This window comes from Podarcis melisellensis (genome assembly GCF_964234715.1).
Source record: "Podarcis melisellensis genome assembly, chromosome: 3".
NCBI lineage: Eukaryota > Metazoa > Chordata > Lepidosauria > Squamata > Lacertidae > Podarcis > Podarcis melisellensis.
The window spans coordinates 75,159,002-75,177,628 of NC_138530.1; the positions used below are offsets into that span (position 1 = coordinate 75,159,002).

The following is an 18,627-nucleotide window of genomic DNA, read 5'->3' on the forward strand; positions in this document are numbered from 1 at the left end:
GGCTGGTTTGGGATAAAGGCTGAGAGCCACTTCACACATGACGGTTTTACCATTATAAATACCTGTTTTAGGCTTGTTCAAGGTGTATGTGCTAGCCCCACCAAATTTTGTTTTTTTTTCTTTTAACAGATGATTCCATACCATACCTTAAGCTGCTTTAAAAATTGATATTTATTTATTTAAAAAATCAATCAATCAATCACATTGCTCCAGCAAAGCCCAGTGGGTGTACCACAAAATATAACAGCAAAATTACATCAAAGATTAAAACACAGTTAAAGTGTATCTCTAATGTGGTCCTTTGGGGAAAATTTTAGACTTCTGTTAAAGAAAAGGGAGTCAGAAATTCCCTTAAACATGTAGTTCATAGAAGCATGAGTTGGAAGGGAACCCAAAGGACATATAGTCAGCTCTCTGCAATGCTCAGATATTGAAAGTTTGGATATTGCCTGTAGTTTGAACACTTTGCTTACACTGCTAATATGACAGGACAATAAGAGTCTGACTAGCAAACCTTCCTATGTCAAGAGTACAAACATACTATTCAGCACATGTGATGGTACATGTGCTAGCTGATCCCAAACTCATAAAAAGTGTGTTCAAATACCTTAAGGAACTTGGTGTTATTCTAATTAGGTTTTATTGATCAAGCATCTGTGGATAAGTCTTCCCTGCTTTGTCTTTTATATCAGTTTCATAAGCACACAGTGACTTTCTACCCATAGTTGTTACTGCTATTTCTTTTCTATTAAAGGTTCATCATCAAAAATTATATGGTTACATGGAGAAAACAATGAAGCAAGTGACATATTAAAGGGCAAAGGCATCAGCTCTAGTTGGGCATCAGTTCCGGTTAAAGGCATTAATAACCTAGGGAACACATGCTTCTTTAATGCTGTCATGCAGGTAAGAATTAAGATGCATCACCGCATTCTGCAGGTACACCTATGTATTTCATTAAGGCTGCAGGTTGCACTTATTTTTGTCTTGGGTTCCGAAACATACTGATAAAAATTTGGTAAGACTGTGCATAATGAATTTCCTTGTTAGCCTTCTTCTACTGCACTGGCTACCTAGGACAGCTCTATCCTGTTTTCTGAACTTTCACCTGATGCTGGGCTACATTTTCAGTTATTTTATATTACTTAGCAATATATCAGTACCTTTATTCTTGTAGAAGTTGCATTTCAAGGTGCAGTGGGAGATAAGGAGAAGTGCAAGGACCAGCTTTAATTAAACTGTAGCACAAAGGTGATCTACTATTGCTGGAGTTGTGCTGCTCTTTTTTTATTTTTAAAAAAGTCAAAATAAATGAGCTCCTAAATGGAATGGAGGAAGAATAAGGAGAAACATTGATCTAAAGATGTCATCTAGCTGATGTATTTGTTGAGTGAAGAAACTATGATAATTTTGAACTGAGCAGCTAGTGTAGAAGCAGCTTTTCTCTCAGTCCGGGGAGTGTTGTTGCTGCTGTGTGGCCAGTTAGAATTTGAAGTATGTATTTTTAAAATGGCAGTTTGCAGAACTTGAAACTTGAGGGAATTTCGAAAGCAGTTTTTGATGTGGCATAGGCAGCTGCACAGTTAACAAAGGACAGAAGCCTCGCTAAAGGAGCTCTTTGGATTGTGATTATATTACTGCCATTAAGGAGAGTTATGCTTGCCACAGTATAAATTTACTTTCAGTAATAATTTGTTAGAGTAGTCCAGTTAACAAATAAATGTCATCTATAACCTTTCCCTTCCTTTTTTCTTTAGAACATGGCACAGACACACTTGTTAAATGAACTAATGTGTGAAGTTAAAGAAAAGGGGACAAAGCTTAAAATTGGTCAGAGTCCTGCATCTCAACTGGTAAGCATTTAGTGAGAAATGCTTTTTGTGAAATATTCAGAGGACCCTCCTTTGGGAATGGCATTGACTGGACATTGAAAAATCATAATGGTGACCATTATATTATATTCTTGACCAATTTAATATTTATTTAGTGATCACAATATCTGCCTCTACTTTAGTTTTTAGACATATTGTTCTATAAAATTAGTGACTGGGGTGATGTTCTGCTAAATTAAAAGAGAGTGTGACTTGAGTTTCGCTTTCCAGCTTCCTGTAGTCATCTGGTCACTGTTGGAACAGGATGTGAGACTAGACGGACCTTGAAATTCAGCAGTGTTCTTATTTCTTAAAGCAGAGGTTTTCAACCTTTTTGAGTCCAAGGCTCCCTTGACCAACTACATTCTTAATGTGGAGCCCCTGTGGGGCTCAAGAGCCCAGTTATGTCACCCCTTGTCTGCATAGCTGGCAGCCTCTCACCTTTTTCAAACCTCCTCTCCTCTCCCCACTCCTCTGCCACCCTGCTCTCTGAGCTACCCCCCCCCCCACGTCCCAAAGAGAGATGCCTCCTCACACTGCCCACAGTGGCTTGGGAAGAGAACGCCTCCAGCCTTAGTGGCCCAATGGAGGCTAGCCAAAGGTGAATGTGAGGCCAGCACCTTACCTTGGGAGGCAGCAGCGGGTGCTGCCGGGTGTAAAGGCTCCACTTCAGCACTGGGCACTCAGCTCCCAGGCAGGCTTTGCACACAGCAAGCACAAGAAAGGTCAGTGGAGTGCCTGCTTGCCTGCCCGGCCTCCCACGTCTCCATTCCCAACAGCAAGGGCCGGCTGACTGGGCTCCTCCGTGCAGCCCCTGGCAACCAGCACCCCCTGGCCAGCCCCAGAGGCGCTATTCACCTGGGGAACTTGTAGCCAGGACTGCTGCAACAGACAGCTGTGCAAGCCTTTAGGAGGCAGAGGCGCGAGAGGGCATCAAAAGGAAAGAGGGACAGAGGCCAGTGTTGCCTGCGGCACCCCTGACCATCCTTCAGGGCATCCCAGGGTGCCACGGCACACTGGTTGAAAACCACTTTTAAGGAGAAGCTGATGTCCAATTTTGTCTCCAAATAACATTTCAACCCACATATGTCTTTTTCATGCTCATCTCTAAAACAAAATTAAAAATCACACTTGACTTTTTAAAAAAATTATCCTTGTAAAATGCGTTTTAGTCTATATATTGCACTTCCTTATGTTGATACATGGCAAGGCATGTTAAATCTTGCTTTGTTCTTTGTTCAAAATGCTCACCAAGTAGACTGTCCTCAAACAAAATGCTATATTTTAAATATAGGATTCTACAAATTGTTTTTCTTTACACATGAAACCTAGAGAGGTTTAGGGTTCCCCCCTTTTCCTAATTTTAATTAGCTGTTTCATCAACTGTGTAGTATACATTTATAAATTAAGAGGAATTACTGTGAATTAACGTCTGGTATTTATTTTGATCCTAAAGGAACCTTTGGTAGTGAACCTTTCAAGTCCTGGGCCACTGACTTCAGCTATGTTCCTGTTCCTTCACAGCATGAAAGAAACTGGAAAAGGGCCTCTTTCTCCCAAAGTTCTTTTCAGCCAGCTCTGTCAAAAGTAAGAGCAACTTCACGTTGGTAGCATGTTTCACATGCATGGCATCCACACGTTAAATTTGAAATGCTTTGCCTAACATCATCCTTTTTATTTAGATCAGTAGAAATTTATTATGGTGTATGATGTTGAAATAAAATGGCAATGATTTTTATGAGTTTTTCCCTCTTAACTGTTAGGTTATTGAGGAAAAAAAGAAAGAAATTGATGATTCTTTCTATAGCAACTGTTCTGCGTCTGGTACTAATTCATCCACTGTTAATTTTGTTAGTGTTGCAGCTGTCAGACGTTTTGCTAAGACAGATTGTGTGCATAGCTACAGGGCCCTTCTGTTTGTTTTCCACTATTCTGAATATTAGGGATGCAGACTTTTGACTTATCTAGAGACTTAGTGGCTCACACAACATTTATGTACTAAGAGGACATAAATAATTCTTTTATTTGTTACGGCTGGGTAATTTTATCAGTGGAAGAAATTGTGAAGCCAGGTATTATGGCAGTACTCCTTGCTATTGAGTAGATTTTCAGCTGAATTGGAAAGTGGAGCTTTGTTTCTGCTTGGTGTGCTCAAAAAATGCAGTTATTGGTGTTTTTAAAAAATCCAAACTTGTGCTTTAGCATTGCTGGGTAACGTTTTCTTTATTAGCAATAATGCAGTGATAACTATGGTGTCTTGTAATTTGGAGCTTAGAAAACCCAGTAGTTTGTAAGAAAAGGAGAAGGTCACATAGTAGGCAAAAGAGGAACTTGTCTCATCTTGGTTCTTTTTCTGGATAACCACAGATGGTGCAGATTGAAAAACACCACCACTTAGTATATGTGTCACTTCTTTTTGCTCTAGATATTTTTTAAGGCATCAGCTACACAATCCTATACATCTGTAAATCATATATACAATTTTCAGCCTCAAGGCCATGTTCCTTCACAATGAACCTTCTATGGACTGCATTCTAGTGGTGGGTGGTTCCACAGGTCAAGTGGGTAGAACTATGTATCTGGGCAGAGCAACGGAGGGATCTGTGTTCATGCACACACAAACATACACACACTTATCCCCAAGCAAGGTAATAATTATCACACTTTTAGGACACATATTTCAGCCAGGCAAAAGCACTCAGGAAAGGCATGGGAACAGGGCCAGAGAGAGGTGTGGCTTAGGGAGAGTACTGAGAGGTAAATAGAGATCTGAAGAGTTTCATTTAGCTCTTGGGCCTGAGATTCTCCACTATGTTTACTTTGAAATAGGTGCCACTGTTTTAAATGGAGCTTACTTCCTAGTTACAAACATTTAGGATTGCAGCCTTAAATCTGTGGCTTAAGATCTGTGAAGCAAGCTGTGCTGAATTCAATGAGACTTTTAAGCAAACATTCTGGAATTCCACCGTTAGATGCACCTTTTTTAAAACCCATAAATTTGGGATAGGAAACCTTTGACCCGTGGGTCTGATTAGATCTGCCAGGCCTCCCTGTTTGGTCCACAAGGCCACTTCATCCAAGCCACACTCATCTTCCCTGCACCGATATGACATCACATGTGTGGCAGGTAAAAATCTGGCTCAGTCAAAAGAGAGTTTGCTGGCTCTTCTGAACTACCTACTGTCCAATCTTGGGGGTATGGTGGATCGTTATCTCCCTTGGCTCTCCTGGGGCCAAGTTTTAAAGTCAGTTACTTAATATCACAATGATATCAGGTGCCTTTTTTCCCTTCACTTGCACAGCACCTTTCAAACAGGAGTCTTGCTAAGTCCCTTTCAAAGCACTTTGCAGACACCACAGATCAGCTCATTGGCAGGGCTTGCAAACCCTTTTTTGGCTGAACTGGTCTTCTACCTTCTCCATGTGGTTGTGGCTTGTCAGAAATAGCCTCATGGACCACTGGCAGACCTGATTAAGTCCAAGGCCCAGAGGCTCCTTGCCCTATGCAAAGCACTTTGGAAGGGGCTTATTTTTGGGTCTCACTAAGCCCATTTCGAAGTGCTGTCTCGCGGAGCACAGGGGCTCTGCAAGTGAGGGTCAAAAAGTAATCTAAGATTGTTATGACTTTAAATATTTTTAAATTCTAAGCGTTTAAAATTCACTACTAACTCGAAACTGGCATACTGGTGACATACTGTATTTCTTGTGACATACTGGTTTCTTGTGATAAACCTTTGATATAGATATTGCTACAATATATTTATTATTGTCCATAAAAATGTTTATCAAAACTTTCCCACCCATTCTTAAGTTACACCATTAAGTTTTCAAGCTATTTGTTTGATGAAGAAAAACATTATTTCTTGTTTCGCAGATCAGAGTGTTCTGGTTCCTTTTCTGTTTACCTGTTTCTATGCCTACCATGATGATGCTTGGTTGATGCAGTGAAATGTTTGTTTAGTTTATATCCTGCTCTTCCTCCCTGAAGGAATCCAGGGTGGCAGTCTTGACATTTAATTTTTTCCTTGGAGTTGATAATTAACAGTGCATATTTGGTTTAAATGTACTGACAATTGAATCATGAAAGTTTTACCTAAAATAAATTCTCCTTCATTTAAAATGAATAGATGCTATATCTAAGTATTGGCTAAATATTTAGGTGTTATTCAAAACAGTTCTGTTTTGTACCATGTTGAGCATTGAGATGGTAGACTTGAGTTGCCATGACATAGCTGTCACAGTTGTCCTTCACTACTTATGGCCATTAACAGGAATTCAACCTGTTCTGTCATTTATACTGCTGACACTGTACAACAGGTTGTAGCGCATTGACACTGGCTTCCATATGTTAGCACATCTGTGAACGGTCAGTTCAACCAACCATCTTAGAGTCCTCCACTTTTGCCAAGGATCTTGCTTGGAGCATATTTTCAAGGAGACAAGAATGCACATCTTTTAGTTGTCAAATCTGAACATATCAATGCTGATTAGAGCTTTTCTGTTTCCCCTTTCCTACACACTCTCCCCCACTCTTCTTTCTTTAGCTTTTTTGACAAAGGTTTCCTGTAGAAATCTTTCCATTTCTCACTAAGAATTTTAGTGCAGTATTGTATGTTAACAGACATTAATATTTATTGCTCATAGGCCTTAAGCAACTGGCTTAACCACGAAATGTCTTATTTTTAAACTGCTGTACTTTAGTCATTTTATATTGAAAAGTGTGTTGATTACACCTTTATAGTGTGTGACTTTGGGCCAGCCTTCATCTCTTAGCCTGTCCTAGCCTACTTCACAACTACTTGTTGTGAATAAAATGGCCGGGGGTGGGGTGGGAGAGTAAAACTGAGGTTTTTTAGAGGAAAATGTAAGTAGTTCCAGTAGAAAGTGTGTTGATGGCTTGTGTCACAATAAATGGCAGAGAAGTTTCAGAAAATGTTCTGCAAGGTGTCCTCTTTTTCAACTGTAGGTGAGAAAAAGGGAAAATTTCAGAAAGAAATACTTTATGAGAAATTTTGGGCTAGCTCTAACATTTTTCTTCTTGTATTCACTAACTGGTACAATTGTATAAGACCTTGACGGAAAAGGCCTTGGTTAGGCAAATGACAAATGAAATTACTGTATACAGGACAAGTTGCTGACATACACTGAAAATTCTTCTGCTGCTCCTACTGTTCAGAACATCTCTCCTTAGGCTAAAACAAAAATTGGAATCAGTTCTTCTAATTTTATTAAAAGGTGGAACAGGCCAAAGCAGGAAATTCATTCTTTCCCCATAACTTCAAGTTTTATTAAATATCACCATAAGCTGTGTTCTGTCAATTATACTCTGGATTGTATATCAAGAGGAGTGGACAGGCGTTGTGCATGTGTCCCATTCCACTTCTCTACGCAAATAAGTAATGGCTTTGACATTTACTGGTATTTACAAACAAGTTTCAGTTTCCCATGAGATAGTGCCTTTCAGTGGCAGCTTAGATAAGAATGTATAGTATTCTGCAGTAAGAATTACTGTTTGTTTTAAAACTGAACAGTCCCTGAATATAATATTTCAGTTTAAGAAATCAGTCCACCAAAGTCTGTAGCTGATCTGTGTTTAGGTCTAAAATAAATAAAGATCAAACTTCTGTAATGCTTTCTGGCCTCTTCACCTTGAGACAATACAATGGCTAATCACTATTTATAAGCTTGGTACATGTATCTATCACATTTGCATTCTGCAGTCTTGCTTGGACAGACCACAGTTAACAATTTATTGTGAATGCACCTACTCTGTATATTTCGGGGGGGGAGGGGGGAGCAGGCAGTGGGGAATTTGATCCCTCCCTTTGTGTTATGTCTGAACCAGGGATCATGGTTTGTTTTAGCAAACTATGATCAGTACATCCAGTTTGATTACCAGGAAAGCCTGGCTTTGCATGGCTTCTCCTTAGCGCAAGCAGGGAAGAATGAAAGAGACCACGCAGGTGTGATTATTATAAACCATTAACTATATTTTACAGTGGTGCCCCGCAAGACAAACGCCTCGCAAGACGGAAAACCCGCTAGACGAAAGGGTTTTCCGTTTTGGAGGCGCTTTGCAAAACGAATTTCCCTATGGGCTTGCTTCGCAAGACGAAGTTCCTGCGAGTTCCTGCGGGTTTTTTCCCCCTCCCCCCCTTTTCCTAAGCCGCTAAGCCACTTATCAGCTTGTCCGCTGATAAGCCACTTAACAGCTGATCGCTAAAAGCCGCTAAACCGCTAATAGCGCTAATCCGCTAAGCTGTCAATGGGCTTGCTTCGCAAGACGAAAAAACCGCTATACGAAGAGCCTCACGGAACGGATTAATTTCGTCTTGCGAGGCACCACTGTACTGTTATGTGTGAACAGGGCCACAGTCTTTTTATGGAAAGTTGAATATTTTTATAGGAACAATGCTGGTAATGGTGAGCTAAAACTTATTCTTAATTTTCATTAAGCACCTGGCATTGTGCATCTAAGACAGCTGGTAGTGTGCACTCCTTTTCTTTGCTAATGAAATGCCCCCTGTTTGCTGCACTAATGTGACAATATTCTGCTGCTCTTTTCAACGAAGAAGCAAGCTACCTGCTCTTCTACATATTGTAGGACTTTTAAGATTAGCCTTCATATACTTTATAATAGGTGCTGTATAACCCTCAATATACCAAAACTCAAGTACCTTTAAATATTTTTTATTGGAACTAAAAAAAAACATGTCATTGTGTGTTCAGAGTGAAGGTCTGTAAATTTCCAGCATTTATTCTAAAATCGTAATGCCCTGTGGACTGTCCTTCTGAAAATTGGCTGCCTGGATAAATTTGTGAACATCTCTGCAGATTTAAGATCAGACATTTGATCTCAGAGGTGGTGGATTGGTGGTTTTGGCCACGATTCCAGCATTTATTTTTTGTCATAGGAGCAAATGGCAGCCATTCACTTGTATAGGAGAAACTTGACACCACTGTGATAAGTTTGTTTCTTTTCTCAAGCGTTGCCCCTACAGTTTTGAGTTTTGTTGCCTCTCAGCTATGTCTCATATTGAAGCTTATATGCTTTCCACCTCCCTTTCACCTTTATATATTCCTGTTTCTTGCTGTGGTTTTCTCTTTTTGGCCATGGTTTTCTTTTGATTCCTTAGCAAACACACATTTGTATATAAATTACCTTATTTAGAAAACGTATGATTTTATTATTGAATCTGAAAACTCATCTGCTAGAGACGTACTCATTTCTTCTCTCCCGTTTTGCAGGGCTCCTCGCTTTAAGGGATTTCAACAGCAGGACAGCCAAGAAGTTCTCCACTATTTGCTAGATGCAATGAGAATAGAAGAGACAAAGGTGATATGTTTGTAAATCAATAAGTAGGCAGTAGACTTAAGGTGGCGCTGTGGGTTAAAGCCTCAGCGCCTAGGACTTGCCGATCGAAAGGTCGGTGGTTCGAATCCCTGCGGCGGGGTGCGCTCCCGCTGCTCGGTCCCAGCGTCTGCCAACCTAGCAGTTCGAAAGCACCTCCGGGTGCAAGTAGATAAATAGGGACCGCTTACTGGCGGGAAGGTAAACGGCGTTTCCGTGTGCAGCTCTGGCTCGCCAGAGCAGCGATGTCACGCTGGCCACGTGACCCGGAAGTGTCTTCGGACAGCGCTGGCCCCTGGCCTCTTAAGTGAGATGGGCGCACAACCCCAGAGTCTGTCAAGACTGGCCCGTACGGGCAGGGGTACCTTTACCTTTTACCTTAGACTTAAATTTACATTTCAACTATTTTTTGGTGCTCTGATGTGGTAGTTGAGACAAGCAGAATAGACTCTTAATCTGGGTTCAAGCCCCACGTTGGGCAAAAGATTCCTGCATTGCAGGGTGTTGAATGAGATGATCCGTGCGGTCCCCTCCATCTCTGTAATTCTATGAGTCTATATTAAAGATATTACTGCATGGAGAGGACCCCTGGACTCCAGGCCCAGCAAAGTTAACACATCTGTGCAATAGTAGCAAATATGTGTCTGTTTTTGTTCCTTTTTGTTCCTATTTAGTTGTATTCATGTCTTCCTTTGTTTAGTAATCCGAGGGCAATTTAACATAAGGCTCTCAGTAATTTTACACCTCCTTAGCTTCAGTAAGGTCTGGCTACTCACCAGGTTGTTTGCCATAGCTTGTGGAATCCTTGGTTTGAAGCCACAAGTCTTAGATGTCACTGTACAGTGTAAATAAGGACGAGAAAATATTACATGGCATGAGTCAATGTGGAAACTGCTTTCTTTGTCCTGGGATCTCCCTCTAACTTGTTCAGCTGGAAAATAAACCAATGTAATGGGGTGCACACAGTCCAGCTGTGTCATCATCACACCACATGTTTTGCTTTTATTGAAATGCTCTTCGTGTATGGTGGACAAGGTTGCTTACAATATGCTTTGGTTTTGCATGTACACTATTAGGGTGTTGGAGTATAAAAGTATCCCTAATGCTTAATTAGCTAATAAAGTTATAGGTTAAACATAGAGGGGAAATATTGAGATTGTTGCGTGAGCACTTCAGACATGCTGATGCTTTAGTTTAGAACCAAAAGTAGAAATGGGGGAATTTTTTTCTGTTTAGGTATTAATTAGATATTAATTTTCACAACTGATAGCTTGAAACACTTGATCGCTTTGTGCAAATTTTTATAGCAAGAAAACACTTGCCTATAATAGAATGTTGGCCGATACTATGTTAGAATAAATAAACCAAAATTAGCACACACCCTTTGCTGGGCCTTAAAAGTTTTTTGTTTATTTCATTACCTTGCCAATAATTATGCATTCTAGTCTTACTTAAACCAGAAAAAGAAAAGCTGCGTAGAAGTTGTTTCCTAGTCCCATTTCCACTTACGGACAAACAAAGCTTGATCCCACCCCTGATAACAATTAAACCCACGTTTTGCCATAATGGTGGAATAGTATGAACTGGGTATTTATCACCTCAGGCATCACAGCAAGGGACATTACTAGTAAAAGCTCTTGGGATTTCCCCCCCTTTTCGATTTTATAGATGTGTGACAAACTGAAAATGTCAGATTTGTAGATCTGGTCAATCTTGTGAGCCGTGACAGTTGTGCCAGTCTGAAACAAAACATGAGCAACATTGTCTGTCATGGGAACCCCACAGCTGTTAATCGTGCTTTTGTTAGAGAGTGTCACTACCATGTGTTTTGTTTTTTATTTGAAGGGAAGCCTAGAGCAATCTGTCTGCCACCAGAATCCTTTAAAACTTCCTGTTTTTCACGCTGCTCTTAAATGTATTTATTCTGAGTGTAAAAGTTTAGACCAGTCTTGCTAAAATGCCAAATAGCCGTGTTTTTCACTTTCCCTATAATAAACTTTTATTTCTGAACCATCTATTCTGCATAAATTAAAATATAATTTTTAAAAATATGATCTTTATTTTTTAAAATAAAAAATCTTCTGATCCTTTAAAATACAATAATATAAAGACTATTTTAAACTAAAATTTATGACAACTTTTTTTTTTTAGTGCAGGGAGTCTCTATTGCTTGTCGATCCTGCATTTTATTTCCTGTTAAAGTGCTTTCAGATTTTCATTCATGCTGATAATCTCATTTGTGGACTCTGAATGCTTCCTTATTCCCAAACACTTGGTGTTCTTTGTATTTGCATCCTTCTAAATTACATTAATGTATAAGTGAGCCGTTTTTGAAAACGGCACAGCAAATGGAAATAGTCAATACTACAGTCAAAATTGCACGTTGTCTGGTTTTTCCAACATTATGCACTGGAGATGCTTCACACCAGGGCTTGAAGTATTTGAACCCTGCTGCTAATTGATTAATGTCTGATGCCATTGTTAGCTGCACCCAAACCCTTCAAAGACTATGTTTTCTTTGACCTAAATAAATGGTTCAACGCACTCATCCCAACAAAAAGGGAGTAGCTTATGGCCTTAAACCCATTTATGGTATCCAACTTGCTGAGTTATTTATTGATTAGCCCTCTTTAGTATATTGTTGGATTTAAGATGAACAAAGAGCTTGAGGCACTGGGAGTTAATACACTAGCCAGGTCAGATACTCGTGAAGTAGAAGCTGTTACTTGGTGCACTAGTGATGTAGTTAATATTTCAAAATACATTTATCATGGTACTTCTCTGTTTAAGGTGTATAAGTGGAGCAAGTACATCATTTCTAAGTTAGAAATACAATTGTATTTTCCCCCTCTTCTTTTCTGATGTTGACACTGACACATCTTATCAGCACATGTGAGGAATGAGTTTAGAAAGGCCCATATCTAGAATGTCATTGCATAGTAAAACATGACTTAGTTGGAAGATACTTAAGGTACTTAAATGTTTGGCTACATGTGGATTATATAATTAGATTTTCATTGAATGCCATGTTCATATATGTTTTAGCTATAACCCACCCCAAACATTATGGCTTTATTTAATACTTAACATTTTCTATTTTCAGACGTTCAGTTGTGTGTGTGGCCTCACTCTCCCTAACACAATTGTTAATTGTGCTAGGGGGGCATCCCTAAGGATTGGAACCATGATGTATGGGGAGAAGGAGTTAACCTTTCTACTCCCTCCCCAGTAGTCCCAGTGGAAATTGTATCCCCCTGAAGGCATTATAAGTCCTAGCAATAAAGTTTCCATTGACTCTGATGGAATCTTTCCTGGCAGGGTTTACAGGAGGTTCAGTGTGTGTCTGTGTATTTTATTTCAATCTGGACCACAGTGGGGAAAAGAGCTAATCTCTGTCCTGCATGCAACACAGGCCCAATTCTGATTGCCTTGTCTCTTTGCTTCTGTTGTTGATAGAGAGAGAAAGCTGAAACATGTTAAATATATTCATATACATTGAGGCAAAAGCAAACTGGGCACTTTGGTTCACACTCTTAGCCATTATACCATACCAGTGTTTTTTTTATGGATTCTATGTCAGGCGCAGGGAACTGGTAGCCCTCCAGCTGCTGCTGCTGAACTACAATTCCCTTTGCTACCAGCCAGCATGGCCAGTGGTCAGGAATGATGGGAGTTGTAGGTCAACAACATCTGGTGAGCCACAGGTTCTGAGCCTTGTAACAAATACGCCATCACCAAGATACGGGGTTGACTTTAATTACTTTTGTCATTGTCCTTTATGTTAGAAAGCTGGCTCAGTAAATACAGCTGTATTTTTCCATTAAAACAATTAAATTAGGGTGGCAATTTTGTTGTCTTCTCCTTGGCATTTCAGGGTTTCTCCCATAGCTTTTTTAGGGAGGGTAAAAGATAATCATTCTACAGTTCTGTAATCAGTTTGCTACTTGCCTGAAGAAACATAGTTATCTTTGAAGTGGGGCAGCTGAAGGAAACCTTTAATATTAACAATTTAAGTTTCAAATTTACTGACAATGTATAAAGTGTAAGAGGCTACGTATTTTTGACAGTATTGTCAAGTGTTCTTCTTATTTGTTGTTGTTTGTTCCGTTTAATATTTTTCACTTATATATACTTGCAAGTCTGAACTTTTCACAAATAAAATATGTGCTGAATGTTTCTTACAGCGCATACAAGCTGCAATCTTAAAAGCATTCAATAATCCAACCACTAAAACTGCAGACGAAGAGACAAAAAGGAAAGTCAAAGGTATTTAGCAAATGTGCCATTGTGTTAACTTGCACAGAGTCTGGTTTGAGTTTGCTTTTGCAGATGAATTGACTATGAAATATTGTATTCATGAATATGTAATTTCATTCAGATGACTCACACTGGAGGTTCCGTGTGGCTTTTTCAGGGCTTGTGCCTATTATTCTGGTGCCATCTAGTGCACATGCAAAACACTCCCATTGGTCATTTTGTTCTACACTTGTAACGTGATTCTCTGATCTAGCTATGATTCACATATCTATGATTCACATAGCTAGGTTGTTTTCCATCTTTAGCCCTCTGTATAAAATATATATGGAGAAGTTAGAATTTTAAGTGGGTCAGGAAGTCCTGCTCGCTGCCCTCTGCTCAAGTATACATATTCTAATTAAGTTGAGGATTCAATTTGGGGAAGGCTAGAGGAGTAAGGAATGGATAACACCCTCCCCTTTTTCTCAGCCCTTGGAGGATGAGTCTGTGAAGTCTAGTTCAAGGCAAATCACCACTTAGAAACTGTGGCATTAAGCTGTCCATAAATTACCCTGTAAGGCAGAGATATAAGGCTGTAACCTTATACGGCCACATTCCACATTTACTGGGAAGCAAGTTCAGGCAAAATATCAAAGCACACATACAAAAAACATGAGCTGGAATATATTTTTATCTATGAATTTACAACACAAGCATTATGATTTATGTTAAAGTATTTGTTTTTGATATCTTATTACAAGTTACTATGGAGTCTTGTTTTGAATACGAAAACCAAAAGTTCCTATCCCTGCCCCGCAAAGGAGTCTGCCTTAAATGTTAGTTCTTTAATACTTAAGGCAGACTACTCAAGGAGGAAAAACATAGTGGGATCACTCCTAAGTGCTGTTGATGCTTTGTATAGCATAATAAAATGTTCACTATGTAAGAGTACTGGTATATGGATACGTATAGTCATATTTTGCATTTTAATCCCTCATTTTGAAATACATGCTGTTACCTATCTGAAACAGAAATCAAAGCTAAATGTTTTATCACTCTCAAAAACTGTATTAAGTACTGCTGAATGGAAACGTTTCTGTGTTGATAGTATTGCAGATGTTTACTTACAATGCACTAATTGTTTTCAGAAGAAAATCCTAGAATGAATTGTTTTTAGAATGGATGTATGTGTTTCCTCCTTTAAAAAAGGGTAATGTTTTTGCAGCATATGGAAGAGAGGGTGTGAAGATGAACTTCATAGATAGGATCTTTGTTGGTGAATTGACTAGCACTATCATGTGTGAGGAATGTGAAAATGTAGGTATTCTGGAATTTGATTTGTTAAAGTAAAAGATCACTTAATGATGTGAATGTACTGTGTTTTTTATTAACTTCTGTACTGTCTGTTTTATCAATGTCTTGCAATAGTATATTAGAAAACAGATTATTTCAAAGTGCAACCCTTTAAATTTCACTTTCATATAGAGAAGAGAGTTTCATAAAAAACAACAACCCTGATCACCTGGATAATTTTAGGTTGGAGATCTGAATTCTAATACTGTAATGAAAGTAAGATCAAAAACTAATTATGCATTAAGTATAACATATCCCTCTAGCTGCCATGTAGCTGCTTCCTTGCTTGAAGAAAAACTAGATGTTCTTCTCAGCCCTTCTGCTGGTTTGTCACATTATCATCAAAGACCTATAGGTCTTTGTGTGTGCTTATACATGCTCTTCAGGGTTCCTTAGCTAGTTCCTCATGCACAGCATGGAACTAAAAATGCCATCTGCAGAAAATACTAATATCCCAGAAGCTGTTAGTAGTGCCAGTTATAAATGGGGGTAGGTTTTTTTTTGGTGGTGAGGTCTTTTGACAAAATTCTTTCAATGTGCCCTTTTCTCTAACTGGGCATACCTACCTCCTTGCTACTGTTTCCACTACCTGTTCATTCCTCCCTCCGGATTGTTTCCACCAATTTCAAGAAAGAGAGTGTGTGTGTTGGGTGGGAGAGGTATGTGAGTCCTTGCTTCCCTAATTTTCCTTTTGATTCAAGAGCAGTTAAATAGGAAGCAACAAGAGGGCCAAGAGATTTCAGGGATTGGCAGAGGGCCCCCGCAAGGCCATGGGCCTCAGTTGTTGCCCAACAATGCTGATGATCCCTGAGGCTGGCTCTGGGTGATAGGTAGGTAGACAGACAGGTAGACAGACAGTTGTTCAGCAGCCTTATATAGTTCTACCAACTGAAAATATATTGGCTTTCATATTTTAGCAAATATGAGATATTCCCCAGTGTGGCAATTCCATTATAACTTTCAGTAGACTTGTTTTATAATATCAATCTAAATACAGTACATCATTGAAATACTTCAATCTTTCTATAGCCTTTAGCCCTGTTCCACAAACTTGTTCACACCACCCAGTTCCACTCCAGCATAACAAGGGACAATTTTAATCATTCCATGACGCTCCTCTTTCTAGAGCAGGGGTGGCTAACCCCCAGTTTGGGGACCTGATCCAACCCCCCAAGCCAGTTTCTTTGCTCTTCAAGACCTCAGAATTTGCAGCTCTGGCCAAAAAAAATATAATTCTACACACTTCAAAGTAGAGATAGCTCTGAGGTGAGCAGAGCCCAGCACCCCTATGGGAATCCAAATCTCCACCTTCTCAGCTCAAACATTTGAAATTAGCTGATCTGCATGGATTTTCTGAGAAGGGGGGAGCTGTTTGCCCCTATGTGTGGAATGGCCACACTTATCACTGGCATGTGGACCCTGAAGGGTTGGTCAGTAGTGAATTTGGTCAGCTTTCAAGTAAAAAACAGTTAGCCACACCTGTTTTAGAGTATTATTATGCTGCACCATCAAAAAGCAGTATAATAATTTATTCCTGAATAAGCCCTGCAGTCTGTGGCATCGAAGTGGCATATTGAAATGTTTACTCATGATGTTATCTACTGGCATAGTGATGATGCTGAACAGTTGAATAAATGGAAATACTGGAGCCAGATTTGCTACCTTGAAAGAGAGCAGTGTTCCTCACAATGTAGATCAGAATGTCCCTGGGGGGCAAATTGTTCTTAAATGTGGGATTTACCATCTTGCAACAACTGTGTGAACCATTTGTTCCCAAGATACCTCCTGGGAAAAAACCACCAAGGGAAATACATCCTTAAGACTTGCTATAGCAGGAAATTACCGATTGTGATGCATGTTGAATACTTCATAAGCAAAATGTCAGAAAACATGTCATTGAGCCAAAGCCTTTGCAAGCAGCTAGATCCATGCATATGGCTAGGATTGGGGTGCCAGAAAGATTAACTGTTCTGTATCATTGTGGCCTCATCCTTGCAATCCTGCTCATGCTGGTGTCAGGCATGAGCTATCTACAGCCCTGGTAAACAAGTTTCCGACTCGTATTCCCTTGCCAGCATTGGCAGGGACTAGTCGCTGGAAACCGGTGCCCTGAACTGCAAACGTTGGCTTGCTTTTTTGGACATGGAGAGTCCCTGTCCATAGGAAACAAGGCTAGAATCCTGCTGGCAGGCACCACATTGATACAGTTGTAGCTGGACTTGAAAAAATATTTCTTTCCCCCTCCCTCTCCTAGTATCTGGAAAGACTTCATCAGTGTCTCTCAAAGTTCAACTTTGAAAGAAACATGACCCACCTTTAAATGTTAATGTGTGGGTTTCCAGTGGAGTCTCTAAGTGGGGCATTTTGCTGCCTCTGCTTATTAGTATAGGCCCATTGCCAGAGTTCTTGTGTTGCTGAAGCCTAAAGTGATGCTAGTGGTTAAGAGAAAGGGGAGCATGTTAAAGTCGGTGTAAAACAGCAAAAAACTAAACATGTTTAGATTTCTGAACAGCAAAAAACTAAACATGTTTAGATTTCTGTGCCTAAATTTAGCCTCTAATAATGTTCTGATAGTATTGAAATTAAGTTCTAAAAGACAAAATGAAATCTATGCCTATCTCTAGATTTTGACAGTGTTCATACTTCCGTTTTGCTTTTTTAAAAAACAACAACAACACAACCGAAATGAAATCACAGTCACTTCATTTCTAAAACAGTATTGTGAAGTTCTTCACTACATAAATAAACCTTAATGTGTGTAATATTTTTGAATTAGGCAGATATTATTAATTTTTTATTATTTATTAAATTTGTTTACCACCCTTCATCTGAAGATCGCAGGGTGGTTCACAACATAATTTTGTTTATTGTTTATAGATATTGTTTATAGATTCTAATGCATGATGGAAACCAGAAATGATGCATACTCCACTTTGATATATTTCTTTTTTTACTTTCTTCTAAGATTTCCACAGTAAAGGAACCTTTCATTGATCTTTCACTTCCTATAATAGAAGAGAGGGTAAGAAACAACTTCTTTAATAAATAGCTACGATTGCTACATTAGCATCATGCTGCTGTGTTTGCGGATCACTGACTGGATGTTGGAGCAGCCAAAACATTAGATTGCCAGGATTCAGTCTCTCCATACCCAACCTTAGATATTGGCACTGCAAAACTGAACTTGACCATCTGCACTGACCAAAGGGGTGACTGTCAGATTTTTTTTAAAAAAATAAATCATGCCTGGAGCCTTTTTAATGTGTGTGGATTGCTCTTCCTGAATTGGGACTCTTATGCAAGATTAATAAATTCAAACACATTTATTATCTAGCCATTTCCCTTTGCCTGTATGATATACTAGTTTTATACCAGAAGCACACAACTGATCTTGTCAGATATAAAAGGTGAGCAGTATAAGCATTAACTTGATGTGTTACAAGTAGTTATTAGCATTTTCTCTGCTATGAATCTGTTATCACAGTGAAAACATGCAGTGTAACTGAAGTGTCTTATGGAAAGAGGTGTTTTCCTCATAAAGTATAAGCACCCTCACAGTGTTTGGTATTTGAAGGGTGGACAGGTGGGAGAGAAGGAATTTGCTCAGCCTCATAAGTTATATTTAAAATAAATGACCTAAATTATACAGTGTTGACCCATGAAGGGTGAACTTCTTCAGGCAATCAGGTATTTTTAACAAGTAGCATCATTGGGGATGGGTAAGGATCACTGTTGTGGGAAAAGAGCTATTTCTGATGGATGCTGTCCTCAGCTGGTTATCTAAGCCGCCTCACGACTTTGAAATGAGCAAATAAA

General features: G+C 39.4%; 1 protein-coding gene across 1 annotated transcript in view; it reads left to right on the forward strand.

The window, feature by feature from the left end:
• The first annotated feature begins 771 nt into the window (after positions 1–771).
• Positions 772–18,627, forward strand: part of USP45 (ubiquitin specific peptidase 45) — a 36,864-nt gene continuing 19,008 nt past the window's right edge. The window contains exons 1-7 of the mRNA XM_081904631.1: positions 772–906; positions 1,758–1,853; positions 3,328–3,458; positions 9,120–9,207; positions 13,407–13,488; positions 14,684–14,775; positions 17,777–17,833. Coding sequence (XP_081760757.1) covers positions 901–906; positions 1,758–1,853; positions 3,328–3,458; positions 9,120–9,207; positions 13,407–13,488; positions 14,684–14,775; positions 17,777–17,833 — 552 coding nt within the window. The 5' untranslated portion in view covers positions 772–900. The remainder of the gene's footprint in view (positions 907–1,757; positions 1,854–3,327; positions 3,459–9,119; positions 9,208–13,406; positions 13,489–14,683; positions 14,776–17,776; positions 17,834–18,627) is intronic.